The sequence below is a fragment of the Podarcis pityusensis genome (genome assembly GCF_964106645.2).
Source record: "Podarcis pityusensis genome assembly, chromosome: 1".
NCBI classification, from domain to species: Eukaryota; Metazoa; Chordata; class Lepidosauria; order Squamata; family Lacertidae; genus Podarcis; species Podarcis pityusensis.
The window spans coordinates 92,410,512-92,432,775 of NC_138028.1; the positions used below are offsets into that span (position 1 = coordinate 92,410,512).

Consider the following 22,264-nt stretch of genomic DNA (forward strand, 5'->3'; position numbering starts at 1 on the left):
AACCCGGAAAGCTGTCTGTGGACAAATGCCGGCTCCCTTCTTACCTAGCCCCTAGGTCAATTACCTGTAGGCTCCCTCTCTTCTCTTCTCTAAGCACAAGTGTATAGGACAAGTCCTAAAGAACTGAGGAAAAGAGAACATAAGAAAACAGCAACGAAAGCCTATCTGAATGAAAACGTACCACAGCACAGCCTGGGCAGGAGTTTCCATTTTCACAAGACCTCTGCCTGGAGTGCACCCCTCCACCACAATTTGCGCTACATTTATTCCAAGGGCCCCACGAAGACCAGAAGATTGGCAATGGGCATGGACTGTTCTCATTGCAGAACCTGGGTGGAAACAAAATTCCAGGGAGGAAAATAAGGAAACAATAATGCAAGTCAGTGTCCTGGAGCACTCCAAAGGAAAGTTGTAAAAGACTCTGCAAGGAACTGTTTGCACCAGGAAGAAAAAGGTTGACATCAGGTTGAGTAGAAATTCAACTTCAGCACCACAAGTAAAAAGAGGCAAGACAGACAGACAGAAAGAGTTAGTTGTACTTTAGACCCACTGAAATCAACGGGAAATAAATTTTGAGAAACTAGTCCTATTGATTTCAGTGGGACTAAAAGCATTACTTACTTAGTCTGGATCTAAGCCATTCTTGTTAGTGTCCATTCTGGAGGGGCTGGAGATTCTTAACTATTTAATTATTTACACAGCTTTATCAATGGCAACAGCTTCTAAGTTGTTTGCATAGATGAACAATGAATGAGATCTCTTTTGTTTGTTGTTTCGGGATTATGGTCACACAAGTTTTCTACCCTGTTTAAAAACTGTAATACTACTGATTTTTTTCCTAAAAAAAAAACCACTGGATGGTCATAGCAGCAGAGCAACATCATAGGAGCCAACATTGACTTACATTTGCTAAATATAGCAAAATATCCTGCAAAAGACCCATAGATAGTTTATACCCAAGTTGGATGTGCTCATAACCTACTACTTATGCTCACATTGTACCATTATAATACAATTTTTTTTTTCCTGGTATTGCCTGGGTGAAGAAAATACTGTTTTAAAAACAGATACGTCTTTATAAGTGTATATTGACAGTACTGTCCATTAACTTAGTACTTAAGTCTTAAAGCATTGCAAACTAATTTAGGCTAGAAATCCAGCTACTTGTAATTAAACTGGCCTCTTTAGGATCTGATGCCAATTACCCTAAAATAAATGGCTGAACTATATTATTGTTTAGCAAGTATTATGCTGGGTTTAAGTAGCCAAGTCGTTATGAGAGTACAGCGAGTTGATAGATTTGATGGAAACTGGGCAACCATCACTGTATGTAACACAATGTTATCTACTGTCAGTATGCCCCCATCCTTCAGAGATTGTTTTGAATAGACTTATTACACAATTATTTGTGGTCCTAAAAACTGAAGTCTAGTAAGTTTGCAAAGCTAACTATCTCCCATTCTCTTTGCAAAATTTTCCTTTTTGTATAGGAAATATACATATAGTTTGCTTAGTTTTGTTCAATTTATATTCTATGCCTGACATTTGTAACTGTGCTTTAAGATTGTAAAAACTTCAAAAACAAAACAAGAAACCCACCACACTGTATCATGGTCAGACATTACTTTCCAAACCTGGCGTGAGAAGAAGAACGGTCTTACAGGTCATTTATTATGCATATTTATTCCATGTCAGCTCCACTTTGTTCATTTGGACTTACCTCCCAGCCATTAAGGCTTGTGTGAACCCACAATTTAGTACAATCTCCCTGCCTCCTCTGCAGTTAGAAAGTAGTTTGGCCAAACAGATCATGTTCATCTGCCCCCAGGCTTTCTGGATCATTTCCCCAGGAACTCTGGTCCAGGTAAATGTGCCATTCAGCTGTGTTCAGCAGCATTTCCTGGAGTTAATTTTATTTCTGTCCAACTACTTTTGCCCATTTTAAAAATAAGAAAGTTCTAGCTCCACTTCAGTCATCATATAATAGAATCACCATTGCTATCACTACTTCAGTGGAAAAAATGAAGTTATGTTTCTATTAGTCACAGATCTAATCAAACATGAAGACACACAGACTAATTATATGAAGTGTCTTTTGCATTTGCAATGCCTGAGCAGGTTTTTGTCTGGAACTTTAGCTGGGGTACTAACCATTTCATTTTATTTTTGGTCTGAGGGACACATTCATCAATGGCCAAACCTCCAAGGGCTGCAAAACAATGGTGTGTGTGGCCACTCTACATTCTTACATGCTCACAGACACACTAAGGCAAAAAGCTTCCCCTCAGCTAATCTATGCAGATCAGCTAAGAAGAGGGAGTTACCCCCGCCTCCCTGCTCATCAATTTGATGTCTGGGGGAGGGAACAACTTGTATTCCCACCCCTATCTCAGTGCTGCGTCCTTGTCCTTTTTCTTTTTCTTTTTTTGCCACCACCAAAATTGGTGAGTTCTTGGGGGCGTGATAAAAATTTGCTTGGGGAGCCAGATCAAACCTCAATTTTGAGCAAGTCCAGCTACAAAATAAGCTGGCTCTCCCCTTCTTACCATGTTTAACAAAGAATCAGGCCTTTTAAAATAAGATTTACTTACTTTATAATGATGCATCGGTTCACAGCTACAGTAGCAGTAAAGATTATGCAGGCAAAATACTTATCTTTACATTATAACTAAAGCTGGACCAAAAGGAGGCATATCTGCATCCAATGCTGGTCAAAGTAAGATGGAGGGGGGAGCATATTATGTGTCCCTTCCTCTCCAGACAGAAGGGGAAATGACATCACACAGAACCTCTCTACCAATTCTCTTTCTATGATCTTAGCCCCTTCTCATGATAACTATCAAGAATATGTATTTGTTAGGTTTGGCTGCAAATCTCCCACAAAACACACCCCTGGTTTTCTGATACTCAATACCTGTGACTTCCAAGCACGCTTAGGGTGGTTTTTATTTTACCCCCATGGCCCATTTTTGGCTCCACTTCTGTTAGCACTGACTATTTTAGTTTGCTGGTGTGGGGAGTGGCATGCCATCTAAAGACTAACAACTCTCCTATGAAAATGCAACATATGTGCAGTTCTCCTTTTAAATATGCATACTATTTTCTTTCTCTATTCATAGCACAGCATAGCATGTGTTATGGCTAGAGCATCCTTATGCTCTTATTTCACTTCTTGAGCAAATTTCTATCTCATCCTTCAGCACAAGAGCTCTATGGCTGGCTAACAGCTCCCATTCTGAATAGCAAGCGGCAATATTATGTAGCACCACAGCATACTTCACTGAAAAATTCAGGTTTAGCAACCTCAACAGCTTAATAATGCCATACTTTCTTTAAGTTATGGGCCTTGTTTCAAACTATTATTTTGACATATGGCTGTGCAACACAGTAACACATTTATATTTATTTAAAAGGTCTGTAAGGCAGATTTATAGGCAAAAATGAATAATTATGAGATCAATATAAAAACACAATATGACAATGATGAACCTAAAACACACATGAAGTAAATGAAATAGTGAAGACTAGCAGCAGCAGAAGTAGAAGAATACAATAAATCACAATCTCATTCACAAAAGGCTGGAGGGGGGTGAGAATTAGTTTTTTTACTTGTTCCCTAAAAGATTAAAAATGGGTGCCAAACAGGTGTTTCTGGGGAAGTGTTCCACAATCAGGGCACGACCCTATCCCCAGTTGCCACCTGCCTAACCTCTACAGGTAGGGTCACCAGGAGCAGAGGTCTCAGACGATGATCTCAGTGAGTGGGCAGGTTCATATGGGAGAAGACATCTGGAATGGGTCACTAATCCATGTGGTGTAATGAATCCTTCAAAAGAAAACACAAGAGCTCTGAGCCAAAAAAAAAAAAAAAAGTCTCATAGAAGTTTAGGGATGGGGAACGACTCTCACCGCTCCTCTCTGCTTTGTCCGACACAGACCCTGCCTCCGTATCGCGGAGCAGGGTTGCTGCACGACCTCTGACGGACCTGAAAGCCAATCCCACAGGAAGTGCTGCAGGGGGCCCAGGACGACCATGGTGTCCAAGCTCCATTCCTGACAGAGGGGAGGGGGAAGGAAGAAAGATAAAACATGGCATCTGGGTTAATTCTTATTTCTTCAACTTTAACGCTAAGTTCAACACTGCTGGCTCTGGAGTACCAACAGGTTGCAGAGACTGACTAGCACTACGAAGCACGCTTCAATAGAGGTTAGCCCAAGAAACAGACAGAGATTAGGGTTAGAATTCTGCATGTGCTTTTTTTGAGTCTTCCCCAACTTTTAAATTTGAACAAACAAAATCCATGGCAGTTTCATGTTGAACAGATTTAAGCCTATGCTAAACATAATAAGGGCAGGCGAGGGTTTCATTTTTATACCCTCCATTACTTATAAATTTGCAAAGTTTTGTATCATTTCTTGAGTTCCTTATGAAACCTTTTTTTTAAAAAAAGATGTCATGGTGGTGTAGAAAAACCTGCAGAATCAAATATGTGGGGTGCTGAAAGGGGAAGAATTACAAAGGGTTGGGCATAAGAGATGAAAGATGCCCTGACCTCACTTAGGCAACTTCAGATGCAGTATTTGCTACACATAATAAAGCTTTATAAGCACTGAATCATTTATTTATTGTATTCTAAAGGCTCAGAATGCATTACATTTTTAAAAAACAACAATGAGAAACTAAAAAATAGACATACTGTAATTGCATAAAATAAAATAAAAAACACAAGCAGTTTAAAACCTCAGTTAGTATTTCCTTAAGCATAAAGACAAGACAATTTATTTTTATGGACATTTGAAGATTCAGGGAACACTCTTAGGATTAATAGAGCATTCTATTGGTGGACCTGGAATATGACAAAACAGACTGCTAAACCATCTGTGAGGTGCTATTTCTCAAGAAACTTTCCTCCAATTTCAGGTGTTCTCCTTGCCCAATACTTGTTCAAATTTCTCTCATTTTACATTTGCCTTTTAGATCACAGAACCCTAGATTCCCAAATGATGTGTTAATCTCAGGGCCCATTTAATAAAGGAAAGACAGATACTGTGGTGGTCAATTATTCTGAAAATGACTGGAACATATTCTTCTTTCTTAGAGTAGGTATGTGTCTTTCCTTAGAAATGCAGAGTCGCAACAGAAAAGACATTTCAGGGGCAAAGTTATACCCCCTCCTCATCCAACTCCAAATAATTGTTATTCTACCAAATGTAGTTTCCCTTTTGCCATCGCACACTCCTGCTTTTCAGCTCAGTGGTCCTGACCAAGTGACAGAGCAACTATTTTCTACAGTTCATTCTCAAGTCCATATCACATGCTGTCCTGTTTCTTGTGGTCCTGAAAGTTGAGCTGGTGAACAGATGTGTTGATTTTCCAAGAATTGACTGAATTAATAAAAGTGTTTGGCAACCAGTGGGTACCTGGCAAGGCACCAGCTGCAGCAGGAAGCTTAAATTAAAACCTGCGTAGCCTTCACGGTTTTCAAGTCCGTTATCAACTCTCCCATTCTCTTGGCACTGTTCTCTTTTCTTTCATAAGAAGGTCAGGAAATAAAAAAGGACTTCCATACAAACTGTGATATAACCCATGTTTTGCCTATTGTTTCCTTGACCATCTAAGACATGGTACCCAAAACTTAAAATATGTGATTATAATAAATGAATAAATGCTTTCTATCACACCCCTGAAAGTGGGTAGGGGGAAGCCACAGAAATCAAAACCACCAGTATCCAAAACTCAACTAAATAATATATTTCTAAAATCATTCCATGTTTTGTGTGTAGTTTTAAACCCTTTTAAAATCATCCATCCATATAGCAAAACATTTGATTAGCCAAATGTTTTGGATAGTTGCCATGTCATTTGGATAAATGAAGTTCTACTGTATATGCACATATTTTGTTTTGAAGATTAAGATTTTTAAAGGAGGAAGTCTCAATTTATATTCAAAGTGTAGACAATCTTCAAGAAGGCTTTCATCAGCCCTGTGGCATTTGCAATCTTAGATCTCATTTATAACTAAAACTCTTATTTAAACTTTGTAACGAAAGCCTCGCAATGCCATACGAAGACAGTTAAAATTGAAATACTAGACCTGCAATGAGTGTAAGATGATCATATGGCTGTATTTCTTAACAGTCACTGAATTTTAACACTGAATGCATTTCTCATCCACTTCCTACAGGCTAATCTTGTGGTATCCCACACTTTTAGAGATCATGTTGTTGGCAATGATTAAATGATTGCATCAGCTGCCTTATGTCGCTTGCAGGCTAGAGGATGCTCCACATGGTAGAATTCTACCAGCTGTAAGAATGGCTGATCAAGAGCATAGAAAATGTAAAAGAAGATTGATCCACAAAGGCCCACATGCTTGCACTGGTATGCCTTCAAATTGCTAGGTTGGCAGAAGCTGGGACAGAGCAACGGGAGCTCACCCTATCGTGCGGATTTGAACCGCCAACCTTCTGATAGGCAAGCCCAAGAGACTCAGTGGTTTAGACCACAGCAGCATCCGCGTCCAGCAAACACAGATAGTAGTTGCTACACAGAAGTGTCTACACAAGCCTGAAGAAAAAAGACAGACTAAATCCCACCAGGTGTGACAGATAAGATGGTCAAATTGCGCAATGGCATCCCTACAGCTTACAGTGTGTGTGCATGTGTTTATGTCTCCCCAAAATAGTTTCTCCTAATCTAAAATGGATATAAATGCAAAATGGTCAATAAATATATGTGATGGGGACCGTGAAAGTGGGAGAAAAACACACATGCAATGTGGTAATGATGACATTGATTCAGGGAGCACAACAGATGCGAAAGCTAGCTCTCAGTGATCCACAGCAAACAAAAGGGCTGCCAGTTGAACTCAGCAAGCTACACAATATCAGTTGTATTAACAAGAAAAGGCTGAAGCTGCCCAGAGTGGCTGGGGCAACCCAGTCAGGTGGGCAGGATACAAATATAGTAGTAGTAGTAGTAGTAGTAGTAGTAGTAGCAGTAGTAGTAGCAGTCATGCTAATAATATATGACCGCTTTATTATTGTTGTTGTTGTTGTTGTTGTTATCATTTAAGCAAGCCAAGCTTTAAATGATCAGCCATTCATTTTTAAAAAAGATTGTTTATATTGCTTTCACTTGCTTCAGTATTTAAACAGTGTTAGGACTCCCATGATGCCATCTGTTAAGAGGGAACTATCAGAAGATGCAAAGCGTAACAATTATGTTTTTATAATTTAGTTGTACTGCAGGCAATGTGATGTATTACTTTAATGAAGTTAATGCAACTTTCTTGGACAAACAAAGCAAAACTATGTGAACTCCTGCAACGTGGGGTGGGGGCAGGGCAAGATAAATCTATCCTTTTATAATGTTTTATATCTGCGCAGGGGAATCTGTGGCCCTTCATATGATGTTGGGACTCCAGCTCCCATCGGCCCAAGGTGACCTGGCCAATGGTGAGGGCCGATGAGTGTGGCAGTCCACCAACATGGGGAGGACTGCTGGTCCCCATTACTGTAACAGTTTGGAAGTGTGAGGTACGTAATGAATATACTAGCTATATGCCCACAAGCCAGATATGTTCTGTGGCAATCGCTATTCTGACCACTGCTATCACAATTGACTGGAAGAACCCTCGTAGTATGAAGTGGTGATTCTATAATTCAGACTCGTAATGGGGGGTGTACTGGGGGAGAACCAAGGGTGGCATTTATTCCAGATTAATTACTCCAATCTATAAGTGAAAATGATTTCTTTGCCAATAGTTTCACAGTGTCAGGTTTCCTAGTAAACTCACTTGGTATTTGATAAATCCCTCCAGTGACACAATATTTATTTTCATTATGCTTCTATCCCCGCCCTTCCTCCAATGAAACGAAGGCAGTATACTTGGCTCCCCTCTTTTATCCTCACAGCAACCCTAAGAGGTAGACAAGGCTGAGAAATAGTGGCCTCAGTTATCCCAGTGAGTTTCATCCCTGTGTGGGGATTTGAACTAGTGCTCTATACAGCAGAATATTAAAGTTGTAGCAACATTGCTTCTTTTCCTGTAACCCCCGCTTCCTCATTTTAAGTGACTTTTGTGCTCTGGAGGTGAGTTTGACCAAGAAAGAGGCAATAACAGTAGACAGATGAAAGGAATAACTTTTCACCCTTCCTGTATATACAAGACATAAAAGACGTTCAGGTACCTTGAGCAATTTGCGATCTCTATCCTGGCTCCTTCACAGTCACGTCCACCACACTGAGGCTGAGGGCTGTTACACGACCGCGATCTGCACATGCAGGAGCCTGTGCTGTCACCATCCGAGTGTTCACACGGTTGCCACGGGGACCAGGCCCCCAACTGGCCATCCACCATCAGATTTTTCACCTAATTTAAATAAAGAGAAGTCATCATGGTGAGTCTGTGCATCGTAAGTTGCCCATGAGGTCAAAGTTGCAGTCGAGGCAAGGAGATGTCTGAGAATCTTTCCTACCCCTCTCTAGAAAAACACAATGTCAGTACTCCCTCCACAATTCCATACTGCAGGCAGATACTCATATTTAGCATAACATAAACTAAGGAATGAGCCCTCACTACCAGGGCCAGCCCTACCATTAAACAGAGAAAATCTATTCCTGCCTCAGGCAGGAGATGCTGAGGGATGGGCTGTAAGGTGGAACAAGGGACAGAGTTGTGTGTGCTTTGTGTCCTGCTCTGTACATCCCTAAACTAGCCCACCGCCCTCAGGTGTAGCAGAGAATGTTGCCAAATTGAAAGTAATATTCAACTCATTCATTCAATCAATCAGATTCTGCATGTGAAAGGGAGAGGGTACCAGCTTGTCCCCTGCCTGAGGCAGCAAAATTTCTTAAGCCAACCAAATTCACTACACAGTCACTGTGTGTGCGGTACCCTAGATATAAGTAAATAAATATCCAATGAGAACAGAAGACTTAAATGAACTGCACATGTTCTTAAGGTCTGATTCTGAACTCTTCATTTCAGCTGAAATTTAAAAAGCAGTGGCAACCATTTCAGTTTGTGGCTACCACATTTCAAATCAGCATCATTTTGACCACAGCGCGACGTGTGTTGTACCAAAGTGCTTCATCTGTGCTAGATAACGTCCGCTACTCCCACAGTGCACCCCTGTGTAATGCTGTCTGCACACAATATGACGCCGCAGCTACAGAAGGTAAAAAGGATTTGATTTTGGAGATCCACACATTCCTCTTAGCAGATGCTTTTACCCAGGGGCAGGCAACCTAAGGCCTGGGGCCCAGATGCGGCCCAATTGCCTTCTCAATCCAGCCCGTAGACGGTCCGGGAATCAGCGTGTTTTTACATGAGTAGAATGTGTCCTTTTATTTAAAATGCATCTCTCTGGATTATTTGTGGGGCCTGCCTGGTGTTTTTACATGAGTAGAATGTGTGCTTTTATTTAAAATGCATCTCTGGGTTATTTGTGGGGCATAGGAATTCGTTCATTCCTCCCCCCAAAAAATATAGTCCGGCCTACCACATGGTCTGAGGGACGGTGGACTGGCCCACGTATGAAAAAGGTTGCTGACCCCTGCTTTTACCTCTCAGGGGAAATAGCACCATCCACAGTTGAAGCAGCAAAGCAAAGCTAGAGGGGCACTTGCCCGCAGAGCAGCTCGTCAGCTGCCACTAATAGTTGTACATGTTTATTTTTGCAGAGAGGCACTTTCTCCATCTCACAAGAGAATCAAAACACTATACCTCTTACCTGAGGCAACTCCAAAAACACACAATGAATTAGTAAGGTATTTAGGTTTACAAATCATAAGTTTCTATCTCCAACTTCTCCGCTCCTCTCTCTTTCCGGCACAGTTTAGCACTCCCTTGGCTCTTCCTATAAGCAGCCGCCACCCCCATCTCAAGACTATGAGAACTGACATGGAAGTAATTTAGGTCTGTCGTTATGCTCATCACACTGTAGTCAGAGGACTTTAAACATCTGTTGCAAAGCTTTGTTTTCACCACACTTTAATTCAGCAGTACACAAACAATAAGCACCATGGGGGAGTCTTGTGATGAGATTTCTCCGCTCTGGATAATGCTCAGCTGGACTACTTGGCTTAGTTAGGAACATCACATATTTAAGCAAGATGAAGACAAACTGGGCAAGATTAATAGCAGAAAGATGACATGATTAAATGCTGAAGAAGCACATAATTTTCTTCTTCTTCTTCTCTGGCACAGAGGAGGATGCTAGGAGGGAAAGCCTTATTGCAGCCCTAACTCTCCCATCTCCTGTAATTAATCGGAGATGGTGCTGGCTGCCCATTTAAAGGCTGCATTAAGAGGGGAATTTTGGGACACGGGTGGTGCTGTGGGTTAAACCACAGAGCCTAGGACTTGCCGATCAGAAGGTTGGCGGTTCGAATCCCCATGATGGGATGAGCTCCCGTTGCTTGGTCCCTGCTCCTGCCAACCTAGCAGTTCAAAAGCACGCCAAAGTGCAAGTAGATAAATAGGCACCACTCCGGCGGGAAGGTAAACAGCGTTTCCGTGCGCTGCTCTGGTTCGCCAGAAGCAGCTTAGTCATGCTGGCCACATGACCTGGAAGCTGTACGCCGGCTCCCTCGGCCAATAAAGCGAGATGAGTGCTGCAACCCCAGAGTCGGCCACGACTGGACCTAATGGTCAGAGGTCCCTTTACCTTTACCTTTAAGAGGGGAATTTTAGGAAATTCACAGATCATAGGTCTTACTACTCACAGTGACAATATGCTACCTCCAGTTTCGGAGGCAGCACACCACTGAATACCAGTTCCTGGGAGATCAGATGAGGAGGGCAATTACTTTCAGGCTTTGCTTGTGGGGTTTTCAACAACCATCATGTTGGCCACTGTGGGAAGCAAGATTCTGGGCTAAGTGAACTCTTGGTCTGAACCAGAAGGGTTCTTCTTTTTGTTCTCAGAAAATAAGCAGGTCAGAATTAATAAAGTAATGGAGAACTGTCCTGTGTAATTTAGCCCTCTTCTAAAATTGTGAACTTTCATGTGTAGAGAAGCTTCTGATTTTCCTATGTTTGGGATTTTTCACCAGATTTTAGCAGGTCCAATTTACTCTCCTGGTTATGGATCACTCCATACCTTCTGTTATTTTTTCCAGCTTGCATTTATTGAATTTGAAGAGATGATAAGTGCACAAGTAGCAGAAGTAGTAGTTTTGTTTTTAAAAAAAGCTTATTTACTGGTCTTTGAAATCTATTGTGATAAACGTATGACAACCTGTGCACGTCACACTTTTTCTGCAATCAAGAGAAACTGACAGGGCTTCTAGGAAGCCTTGCCAATTTCACCACTATCATTTGTATACACACACACACCTGAAGTGTTGTGGCATGCACCTGTGGTGGTGCATGAACATGACCTTTTGAAGAAACAAAGTGCTCTTTGTCTTGGAAGGCTGTTTGGGCAAGGGAGGTGACCCAGCTGCTTCCTTGAGGCAGACAACAACCAATGAGCCTGTCACCACAAACAAAAGAAGGAGATCCATGCATGGAAGAAGGATTTTGTCTGTATATCATTTATTGCAGGCACAGGCAAACTCGGTCCTCCAGATGTTTTGGGACTACAACTCCCATCATCCCTAGCTAACAGGACCAGTGTTGTAGTCCCAAAACATCTTTAGAGCCGAGTTTGCCTATGCCTGATTTATTGGATCAAGAACCGTCAAATGTAAATTAGAGGCACATAAATCTCAAACACCAAAGTGGCGCTTCAGAGTCATTGATATATGAGCACATATGTGAGAAAGCCGCTCAAAATATTACAGCAGGAGGTTTTGTAGTATACTATTTATTGGCACTATTAGAAGTACTTGAACCAATCCTGTCATGCGACTAGGTAGACAAAGCTATAGCACACCTCCAATCAACTTATTTGTGGCAAGGCAAATAAGTTACTTGTGCACATTATTACATATTAACACCATGTTTTCAATTTCTCCTAAATTCAGCAATCTGTTTTAACAAGGAGAGAAGAGACAGAGGGCTGGAATTCATGGAACCGGGTGGATTGTGGGACAGGTGGGAACACAGGAGTCAGACCACCAGGTCCATCAAGTTGGGTATTGTCTACTCCTGACTAGCAGTAGCTCTTCGGGGCTTCAGGCAAAGTTTGCTCCCAGCCCTTCCTGGAGATGCTGAGCACTGAACCTGGGACCTTCCACTTGCTAAGCAGATAATCCGTCACTGAGCTATGGCTATTCGAATTTCCATTGCACTCACATGTTTTTCCCATCTGCAAAGAGTTCACTTGCATTCTCAAAAGTCTAGCACTGGTCATTCAGCCTCCTGAGCATTCTCCACTGATGTGAACAGGGAACTGGGCTCATGCACAAAATCTGCACCAATGATTGCAAAGCAAATCCGGATCAGGAAAACAAGAGCTTTTATAAAGATACCAAGCTACTTTGAAATATTTCGGCTTTATTTGCTTTAAGATAAGAAGCGGGGCACAGTTAAAGATGTAACTCTAAGTCCAGATGTGTTCACTTTAATTAAAACAAATCTTTTTTTTCTTAGCTTTTATTTAGGCAAAATGCTTGCTGGGTTTTGTTTTCTTTTTTAGGAAGTTTTGCTTTATGCTGGATGCTGTTCAGAACAGGCTGTTGCAGCCTGCACGGACCCTCTGATCCAGCAGAGCTGTTCTCATGTACTTTGCTCAGAAATCAAGGACATAATTTGGCGTAGTGCTTTAATTAAGAAGCACAGAAAGAAAAAGAAAAAGAAAAATACCAGGGAACCCGAGAAACAATTATTGGATCGTAGCTGGCATAGAGAAAGCAACCACATTTTAATTAAACAAACATGGAAAATTTCAAAACAAATCAATTTTACATGCGGAAACCTTATTTATTACCCACCACCACCACCTTGAACAACATATGGATTATAATTTCAGCCTTCGGTTTGTAGCAATTTCTTTAGAATAAATTGTTTAGGATTCCGATTAAGAAAATATGCACTGATCTAGTCAGAAAACAACCCTCCTTAGTGGCTTCTCTGTAGTTCATGCATTGCCAACCAGGTTTTTTTAAAAAAAAAAGAGTTGGGGAGAGATTTAAACACCATCTTTAATAGAATTAATTTCTGAAGCCTTGATCCAAGTAATAGAATCCTCCATTAATCACAGCTGGCTATGTCTTTTATGAAGAATAAGAGCCAATTCCTGCATGCTACTCAAAGCATAAATTCCTAATGGATCTCAGAAAACTGCCTCACAGAGAAAGGATCTAAAACAAGAATAACAATTTATTTTTCAAAAGAAACAAAACATTAAAGACAGTATCACTTCAGAGATATGGATCGGTCACTAGAAAAGCTATTTGAAAAGGTGAGACACCCCTTGCTCTTCAAGTTCAACGCTTCTTGTCCAAAACCTTCATCTTGCTGCTCCCATGGTTACAACAATCCTCCCATGTACATTCCTATATTTTCAGCCAACATCACTGCCACAGTGCAGCCTGGACTCCCAAGAGTGTCCTCTTATGACTTCCCTCCCTTAGTGTCTAATTGGAAGTAGCAGCAAAAGGGCCCTATAAAAAGAATTTATGAGGCTGCACTAATACACACATTTTCCCCTACAGGCAGAAATATTGCTTTGCTTTATCCTATTTCTCTTCACAAAATGGTACAGGGAAATGAAAAATGAGTCAAGGAAATATACTCTTCTTTTCCGGAGAGGGGAGGAAACCCCCTGTGTGCACCTCATTTTTCAGATTTGTGGTGAAAAGGAAACAGCTAAAACTTTTATTTTCTCCATGGAATTAAGAAGGCTTAATTTCACATGGTCCGAAAAAAGAAGCCCAAAGCCTGCCCCTGATCGCTTCCAGAATACAGTGGCGGGGCGGGGGGAGATGACCCAATATAAGAATTGGGGTAATAAAGTTACTTCTGGATATCCTAAAGCATGGGTGTCACCTTCCAGATGTCGCTGGGCTCCAGCTCCCAAAAAAGCACAGGCAATTGTCAATATGATATGAAAACCTTCATTGTGTGTGGCGGCAGGGTTAGGGGGTGGACTGGAGCAAAAGCTAGTTAAATAATGAACTACTAGCAAGAAATGCAAGCTACTAAGAATATTAACACATCTGTTCCTCTTATTTTCTCCCTTCTCACTCACCCCTGCTGGGGAGGTAGATGGGAGGATGACTATACTACATCCTGCCATTATTTACTCCAAGGTAGTTGCCTCCTGTATCCATGTTACCTTAGAGCAGCAGGTAGCAGACTTTGACAGAGTGAACCTGTATAATTAAAAAACAGCAGCAACAACAACAACTCTAGAAGTCTCCTCAAGTGTAACATTAAGACACAATAGACAGGCTCTTTTTCCTGGCAGCGTTAGTGTATGCCTTCAACCTAAAGGCAAGCAGCTCATAGGAGGAGAGTGGGCTCACTGCCACAGCAGATTACAGAAATGTAAATTTCTTGCAGAAGGATTAGGTTACACCATTGAGCTTCCCACTGATTCTTGGCACAAGTGATGGAGCATGGTGCTTCCCTTTACTGTATGGAGGAGATGGGGCTAGCATAGCTTGACACTCTTCATTCTTGCCCAGTGCAGATAAGACATGGCAGGTCAAAGTAAATGTATAACATGCAGCTTGGCCCTGGAAGAAGGGGTAGAAGGGCAAGAGAAAACTATTCTTTTGTATCAACCTTAAGCTCCTAGAGAACACCTGGAGAACCACTGACATAAAGTTAGCGGCCGCTAACTTTTGATACCACAACCAAGAATGAAAACTCACGTAGAAGTTGTGAGTTTTCTGACTGTGACACAATGTCCCACCTCATTTGTTTTGCAGAGGACCTAAGTGGAAGACCAGAGAAGGCTCTCAAGGCACAGTACGCAGGGAGACTGCTGAAGCTGAACTGGTGTGGCTCTGTGGACTGCCTCAACGGAGACCACCTGGGAGCCCCACATATGCTGCTCTGAGTTCTTTGGAGAAAGAGGAGGGAAGAAGTGTAATAAATGAGTCATTATTACCCAAGCTGAAAGCCTAAAGTGCATTGGAGTCGCAGGCATCTTGCAGGGGAAGACCGTACTGGAGAGCATATGCTACACCCAGCAGCCCTTTGCTTCCCTTTACACAACAGTCAGGCTGGCCATGTGCCCTGCATACACCTCCAAGTTACAACCATAACAACAAACTTCAGCAGCTGCAATACCACCCGGACTTCCCCTTCCTTTGACCACAGTCTTCCTTACAGCAGCATTAAGTAATTCGCCACCTGCTGATGGTTAAAGCGATAGCCACATACCGTGCACATCAGCACTATTAAATTAAGTCATAATGTGCTTTGAAGTGATCCATGAAGACTGCCAGTTGGTGTGTTAATGGCCGCTAAAGGTGCCTTTACGGCTGCTGCCCAGGCTGTGCAATGTAAAGGGGAAGCAAGGGGAGCTGCATTAAGATGGCCCTAATTGGAATGAATGCTGTGGCCTGTATTGCTGCATCGCGCACACACATCTATGACTGCTGTAGAGCCTTTAATAACCTACTGTCCCATCTCCCCCTCCCCACCCCCTGTATGTCAACAGGTTCCCCATTCCTCCTCTGCACTGTTAAGAGGTAAGAAAAAGACAGCACTAGTGACATGTTTGATGCACAAGGCTTGTAAGAGATGTGCACTACTGTTTCTCTTCTTCTTCTTCATCATCATCATCGATTTTATTTATACCCCGCCCTCCCTGGCCAAAACCGGGCTCAGAGCAGCTAACATCAAATATATAACATATTAATATAAAATCAGGCAATCAATTAAAATACATCCTAAAATCAAATCAGAATCAAAGTGAAATCCAATCAGATGGCAACCCGCAAATTAGGGTTGGGGACCTTAAATGCTCACCGGTCTATTTGTACTGATCTTACATGAGCCTGTGAGGAAAGTTGGGGGCCACTTTCATGCAAGTTCTTATAAGGAGAGAGGGGGAGTCAGACTAGACCCCGGCCAAAGGCCTGGAGGAACAGCTCCATCTTGCAGGCCCTGCAGAAAGATGTCAGATCTCGCAGGGCCCTGGTCTCCTGTGGCAGAGCATTCCACAGGTTGGGGCCACGGCTGAAAAGTCCTCGGCTCTGGTTGAGGCCAGTCTAATCTCCTTGAGGCCCAGGACCTCTAAGATTATTTTTGGATCATAAGGTCCTCCAACCAGGAGAGGCAATCCCATAGGTACAAGGGTCCTAGGCCATATATGCAACTTACATTTGAAAGCCACTCATGATTATACACCTGACTCATACATTGACTTTCCGGCATAAGCTTTCTGTTGATCCAGTCCCACACACTTTGGTAACCTATCAAAATAGTCAGTGTCATACGAAAGAAGGCAACAACAGCACCATGACTGGTGGACTGTGAGGCCCAAGTCTGGGGCCCTGCACACCTTGGGGTGTCCCATAGTCACTGGCAGATGACAGTGTGGTGGGAAACTGGAGTATTGTTAGCTCTTGGGTGGTTATTCTGAGGCTGATGTCTGCCAGTCACTGCAATTTCCCTTTTTCTTCCTTTAAGGAAACCAACAACAACATTCAGTTGGGCATGCAATCAGGGAAGCACTGGCAGAGCTTCCGGTGCACCAAACATCTTCTTTTCCCACACTGTAGTGAAATGAAGGTGATGTGTTGTTCTGGGGGTGTTGGGAGTGGCTGAAGCTGCAGCACTTCACTGGGCAGAACATAAAGCTGAATGTTTTGTTTTGTTTTTTTAAGAGATAATAACACAAGGATCCCTGCTCTTCCTTGCTATGGCCTTGTGAAGTGGGAGGAGAGGAACAGAGTGACCAAAGTAGCAGGGGAGGAGGAGAAAGCAGGTGGAATGGCAGTGTGGGAAAGCAGGATCAGGATGGTGGCCAGGACGGCAAAGCAGAGCTCCTGAACAAAGAAGCCATGTGGCAAGTGTAAGCTATGGAACTCTCTCCTATAGGAAGCAGTGATGGCCCAATAAGTTAATCCATAGCTACTAGCCATGATGCTTTTGCCTCTGTGGTCAGAGGTGGTATGATTTTGAATACCCGTTGCTGGAAACCACAGGAGGGGAGACTGCTCTTGTGCTCAGGTCCTGCTTGTGGGTTTGGCCACTGTGTTCTTTTTATGTTTTTTAAGGCACTTTTTATGCTCTTATGAGTACAACGACATGGCTGCTACCCTTCACACCAGCACAGCCAACCTCTGGCACCAGATGGTAGCCATGGTAATGGACGAAAACACAAGATCACAACCATCCAGCATCATTTCCCCACATCAGGGGTGTGAAAACAGACCGTAGGGAAGGGTTGTGCATTTTAAAGAAGAGAAACGTATGAACTAAGCTATAATCATTCACTGCCTGATGTGGCAAGAGCACAATTTCTTGAGCCAGTGATGCTCCAGTTAACTTTTTTCAGCATGCATCTCTAGGATTCCTCTCTCCAAGATATGGTGCACAATAACAACTAAACTTCTAAATCGTCTGCATATTAAACATAAACCTCCCCATCACTGGTTTCATTTCTAAAACTCAAAGGAGTCATGAGGAGCCATTTTCAGCAGTTTTCAAAGACCTTGAAACAATGATAGTGAGAGGAGCTGGAAGGCTCCCCACGTGGCCAGGCCAGACATTTTCCAAGTAGAGGATTAACACTTCACACACCTATCAACAGGCAGAGGCATTAAGCTGAAGGAGATAACAGCATGTGCAGTCAAGAAGCACTATATCCCAAGAACAGCACAGGAAGGTTATAAACAGGCAATCCCTTAAAACCAGCTTTGGCGGGGTGGGGAAAAGAAAACGTAAGCTTGCCAAGTAGAGGATGGATTGAAGGAATGACTAATGCTCTCTAGGGGGGAAAAATGAGCTTGGGAACCAAGAATGATAAGAAAAATAAACATCCCAGCATTGCAACTTAAAATCTAACTGGCATGATGCAGATATAACCCTCTGCAACCTTAGTTATATATTGCCTCAGCGTGCTAAGCTGCATCATGGCAGAAAGTAACATTATTAAAAAGGGGGGAGTGCACTTGGGTAAGCCTACATGCACCTCCCTTCTACCTTGGAGATCTGGTTCAAGGTACAAAAAATGCGAACGCATTTCATCACAATGGCTTTGCCATCTCAACACTTCATCTAAATTTCAAATGACCAAGCCACAGAGAGCCAACATGCTGCCCTCTAGATGTTGTTGGACTACAACTGCCATCAGCCCCAGCTAGCTTGGCTAATGATGATAAAGGATGGGAGTTGAACACATCTGGAAGACACCACTTTGGCTACCCTTGAGCAAGACTTCCATGCAAAAATTGCTATTGCATAAACAGCAGCTGCAGATACGCTTAAAGGAGCATACACTTTCCCCAAAGAATCATGGGAACCGCAGTTTGCCCCTCACAGAGCTACAATTCCCAGCACCCTTAACAAACCAAAGTGGCAGGATTCTTTGGGGGGAAATAATGTACTTTAAATATACAGGGTGTGTGCAGCCATAATCCATTTTCATACCTTTAGCCTTACACCAATTGCAGTTCCCAGGAGAGAGGGAGCCATGATATATGGATGAGTGGTTGACAAAGAAATCATACAAACCATGGTAGTATTAATTTGTTGCCCCTGCCCAACACCATGGGAATCATGCATATCAGACAGGCGACAGGGCTTCCCTCCATACCTGTGCCATCAAACCTCGTGAAAGTGTGCCCTTGGAACACATTGAGACATCAGCTGCCTGGCCTGCACATTTACAAACTTCACCACTGCAGTGTGGGAAACAACTTCATAGATTTATTTAGTCTTACGTTTATATTCCACATTTCTTCCATTGTGGAACTCCAGGAAGCCTCCCAACCTGTAGGTCTCCCAGCCTGGCACTGATCTGATTCAAACCATTTTAGCTTCCACAAGGCGGTGGTCTCATGTGCCTTCAGCACATCCTGAGGTGTGCAGCAACTGTTCAAATTTATCAACCCCAAATAACATTTGTCATACATTTATCCATTACTGGTTTAACCTTCCACTTACAGGACACTCGGTAATATTCTGACTCCACAGGCTCATATTGGAGCTGTCCTCAATGGTGGTGCAACGCTTCTGCTTCCTATCCCAGCCGCAGTATGGGTCCCTTGCTCCCAGGCACTCACTGTGTAGGGGAAGAGAAAAAATATAAGCGACATTTCACAGATGGAAACTTAAAAAAATCAGTTACTCAAGTACAGAGCTTCTGTGAGACAGCTGTCAACTCTGCAAGGAAGGTTCATGATGAACAAAATAACAAGGTGATGACAACTCCCTCTCCCCAAGAAAATATCACTCACACAAATCATGGATTAAAAGCCCATTTACTCTCTTCCAAGGCCCGGTAGATGACAAAGAATTGCTTTGCAAATGTAGTCAAAGAACACTTGTCCTTGCAAATAATGATGCATTCGTTCATTCTCTTACAAAGAACCTTCTGTGACAATGTTTTCTGAAACAACTTGTAGGGGTTAGACAAGCAGAAAAAGCAAGTGGGCCAATATTAAAGGTTATTAGCTTTGGCGTCTAAAACAAGAACAACAATGGCAGCACTTTTAATCATGATCTCATGCCGCCAACCTGAAACAGACACAGTTAGTGTTACTCAGAAGTCTTTTTTTGGTGGTGCTCAACAATGGATGCATTCATTTTTATGTTCATATAGTCTGCGTATGCAGTCCCTTTCTGTGATTCATTAAAGGGAAAATAACTGTTAATACTTTCAAAATACAGTAAAGGCCAAAGATCAAACTCAAGATTATTTAGGAAAGTGATGTCAGCAACCCTTCTACTCTGGAAGTATCACTTCTGACAGTGAGTAACAGAGCACACATGCTGCAAAACGCAACTTGCTACTTGACTTAGCTTCAGGAAATTCAGAACTTGCATTTAGCATCACTTGTGAATATACCCTTGTCTAGTTTAGCCTTTCCTTTAGGTCATTATACGTTTTCCACTTACAAAACCAAAAGTGGCTAAACCAGGCCATATGAAAATAGAAACAGGGCTACACTTTAAATTATCATATGAAAAGCTGTGTGGCTTTCCTTATTTAGACTTCCTGTGAATAGGCAAGGAAGGGACTTAGGTCATACATGCAGAGAACAAAGAGTCACAGTCTAGCTTTATCTTCTGGTTATTTATCTGTAGTTCTCCCTGTGGAAGCTAATCTTGTTTGTTTGCACAAAGCCTGCCCTACCATTAGGCAGGGTGAGATGGCTGCCTCAGGCAGTGGACTCTGGGAAGAATGGCTTTGAAGGACAGGGCTACAAGGGCCCCACTGTCTGCCCTGCACCATCAAAGCTGCCCTTTGGATTACGTAAGATTCTGGCTGACTTCTGTTCAAAGAATGCTCACCTGGGGTGGGGAATGCCCTTGGCCTCAGGCAGCAAAATGTCTGGGGCCAGCCTTGTATTCTCCTGCCCCTCCCCAAATGCTAAGGACAGCTCGTTCTGAGAGACAGAGAAAAAGAGGCATCCAGCTATAGACAACAGGATGTCCTTCCCTATGGATATGACTTTAATCCCTTCCAGCTTTCTCTGCTTATTGGAACGATGCCTCCAAAGTTCTGAACAGGCAGAGCTAGCTTGCTTTTCACATAGTAGGGTGTAATATGTAGCCAAAGTGAGAAACAAATGCAAATGGACAGTTGAAAGGGCCTGTAACTATGTTTTTTTGGCTGATCCTTTGCAATCATGCAATCAGCTGCTTCAGTCCTTTCCCAAAGCCTCAGCAATGTCAATTAAGCCTGTGGCATTAAACCAAGGTGAGGGCGGGGGCACATCCAATTCAGGCAAAAGAAGGAAAATGAGATTTATTCCAAGCCAAGACATCAGTATGATAAGAGAAACACCCACCCCTCCCCAAAATCAAATGAAATGAGATGTGAAGTATTCACATCCAGAAATCTTTGAAATCCCATTAGTTGGTAATCAGCTACAAATGAAAAAGTGTGTCCCTTAAGCATAGCTGAACAAAGTCGGATGCAGTACCAGCCTATACTGATTCCAAAGCAATTTGCCCCAGAGCAAACATTAGATTCCTTTCTGCTGCCAGGTGTAGGAATGGTTTTTATTATTATTTACTAGTCTCCAATCTGCTCTTCCTCCACAGAAGGACGTCTGCCTTGTGATTTAGGCATAGGCATATGATAGCAACATCTCTCTTGGCTGTTTTAAATAAAAGATTCTGGGCGAGATGCAATGATGCTTCCCTAGAAGGGAAACTTTTAAAACAAAAACACAACTATCGGAAGAGGTGAAGAGAAACAGTAATTCTGGTGCAGCTCATACCAGACAAAACATGCCAAGAGCTAAGTCATGGTGTAGGAACACAACCACGGGAGTTGCTGGCACAAGGAGAAAATTGTGCAGTGGGTTTGTTTGTTTTTAATCTGACTAGAGAACAATACTTTACTGCTCTAATCCACTGAGCGGAGCTGCCAGCCCCTCCCCCAAATTGTCAGTGGGCGCAAAATAAATAAATCAATAAATAAATAACAGCAGTTATTCCGAAAAGGAAACGGGGGAAGGGTTTTGTGAAGTCGTTGAGTAGACAGATGGAGGAAGGAGGGGGGAGAAGCAGCTGAGACATATGGCCTTGGAGCTCAAGGTAGCCTGAACATTCCAGGGCAGAATTAAATGGTTCCTAGAGATGAGAAGAATGACGATCAGTGAAGGGGGGGGGGGGGAGAAATCTACATCGAAGTCCCCACTTTGACCTTCAAGATTCTGAAACCAAACTCATTTGGAGTGCCTCCCATTTAAAAAGTGGAGCTGAGCACAAGATCAGCATGAGATATATAGGATGTGTACTAAGTTATTTCCATGCAGTCCATTTTTCAAACTATTATATATTTGTTTGCAGAATTTCACATCTACTATGTTTTTAATGTTTTGGGTTTTTTTTACAAAAAATAACCATTTGAGAGCAACTAAGAGACAGGAAAAAGGGATAACAACACATTTAACTACCAAAGCACCCCAAAGCAAAATCAAATGATTCACAAACATATTCTTTTTTGCTTCCATTTTCCCCAACAAGATGTATTAAGGTGGGGGGGAGAACAGTATAATGGGAAAAGCTGGGGCTCTCTGGATGTTGTTGGACTACAACTCCCATGATCTGTGACCACTGTGCAGGCTGGCTGGGGCTGATGTGAGTTGGAGTCCAATGATACATGGAAAGCTACAGCTTCCCCCACTGTTCTTTTATAGAGTCAGTAGTTGTGTACAAAGGCACAAGTCTGG

At 42.5% G+C, this 22,264-nt stretch overlaps 1 protein-coding gene across 10 annotated transcripts in view; it reads right to left on the bottom strand.

Moving 5' to 3' along the window:
* Positions 1–22,264, bottom strand: part of SEMA5B (semaphorin 5B) — a 355,160-nt gene that overhangs the window by 25,204 nt on the left and 307,692 nt on the right. For 9 of the 10 annotated variants that reach the window (XM_081006115.1, XM_081006112.1, XM_081006113.1 and 6 more), the window contains 4 exons: positions 19,023–19,140; positions 8,194–8,375; positions 3,910–4,053; positions 182–329 (listed from right to left, as the gene is read on the bottom strand). In XM_081006115.1, the coding sequence (XP_080862241.1) occupies positions 182–329; positions 3,910–4,053; positions 8,194–8,375; positions 19,023–19,140 (592 nt within the window). The remainder of the gene's footprint in view (positions 1–181; positions 330–3,909; positions 4,054–8,193; positions 8,376–19,022; positions 19,141–22,264) is intronic. The other variant, XM_081006111.1, reaches the window with a different exon arrangement.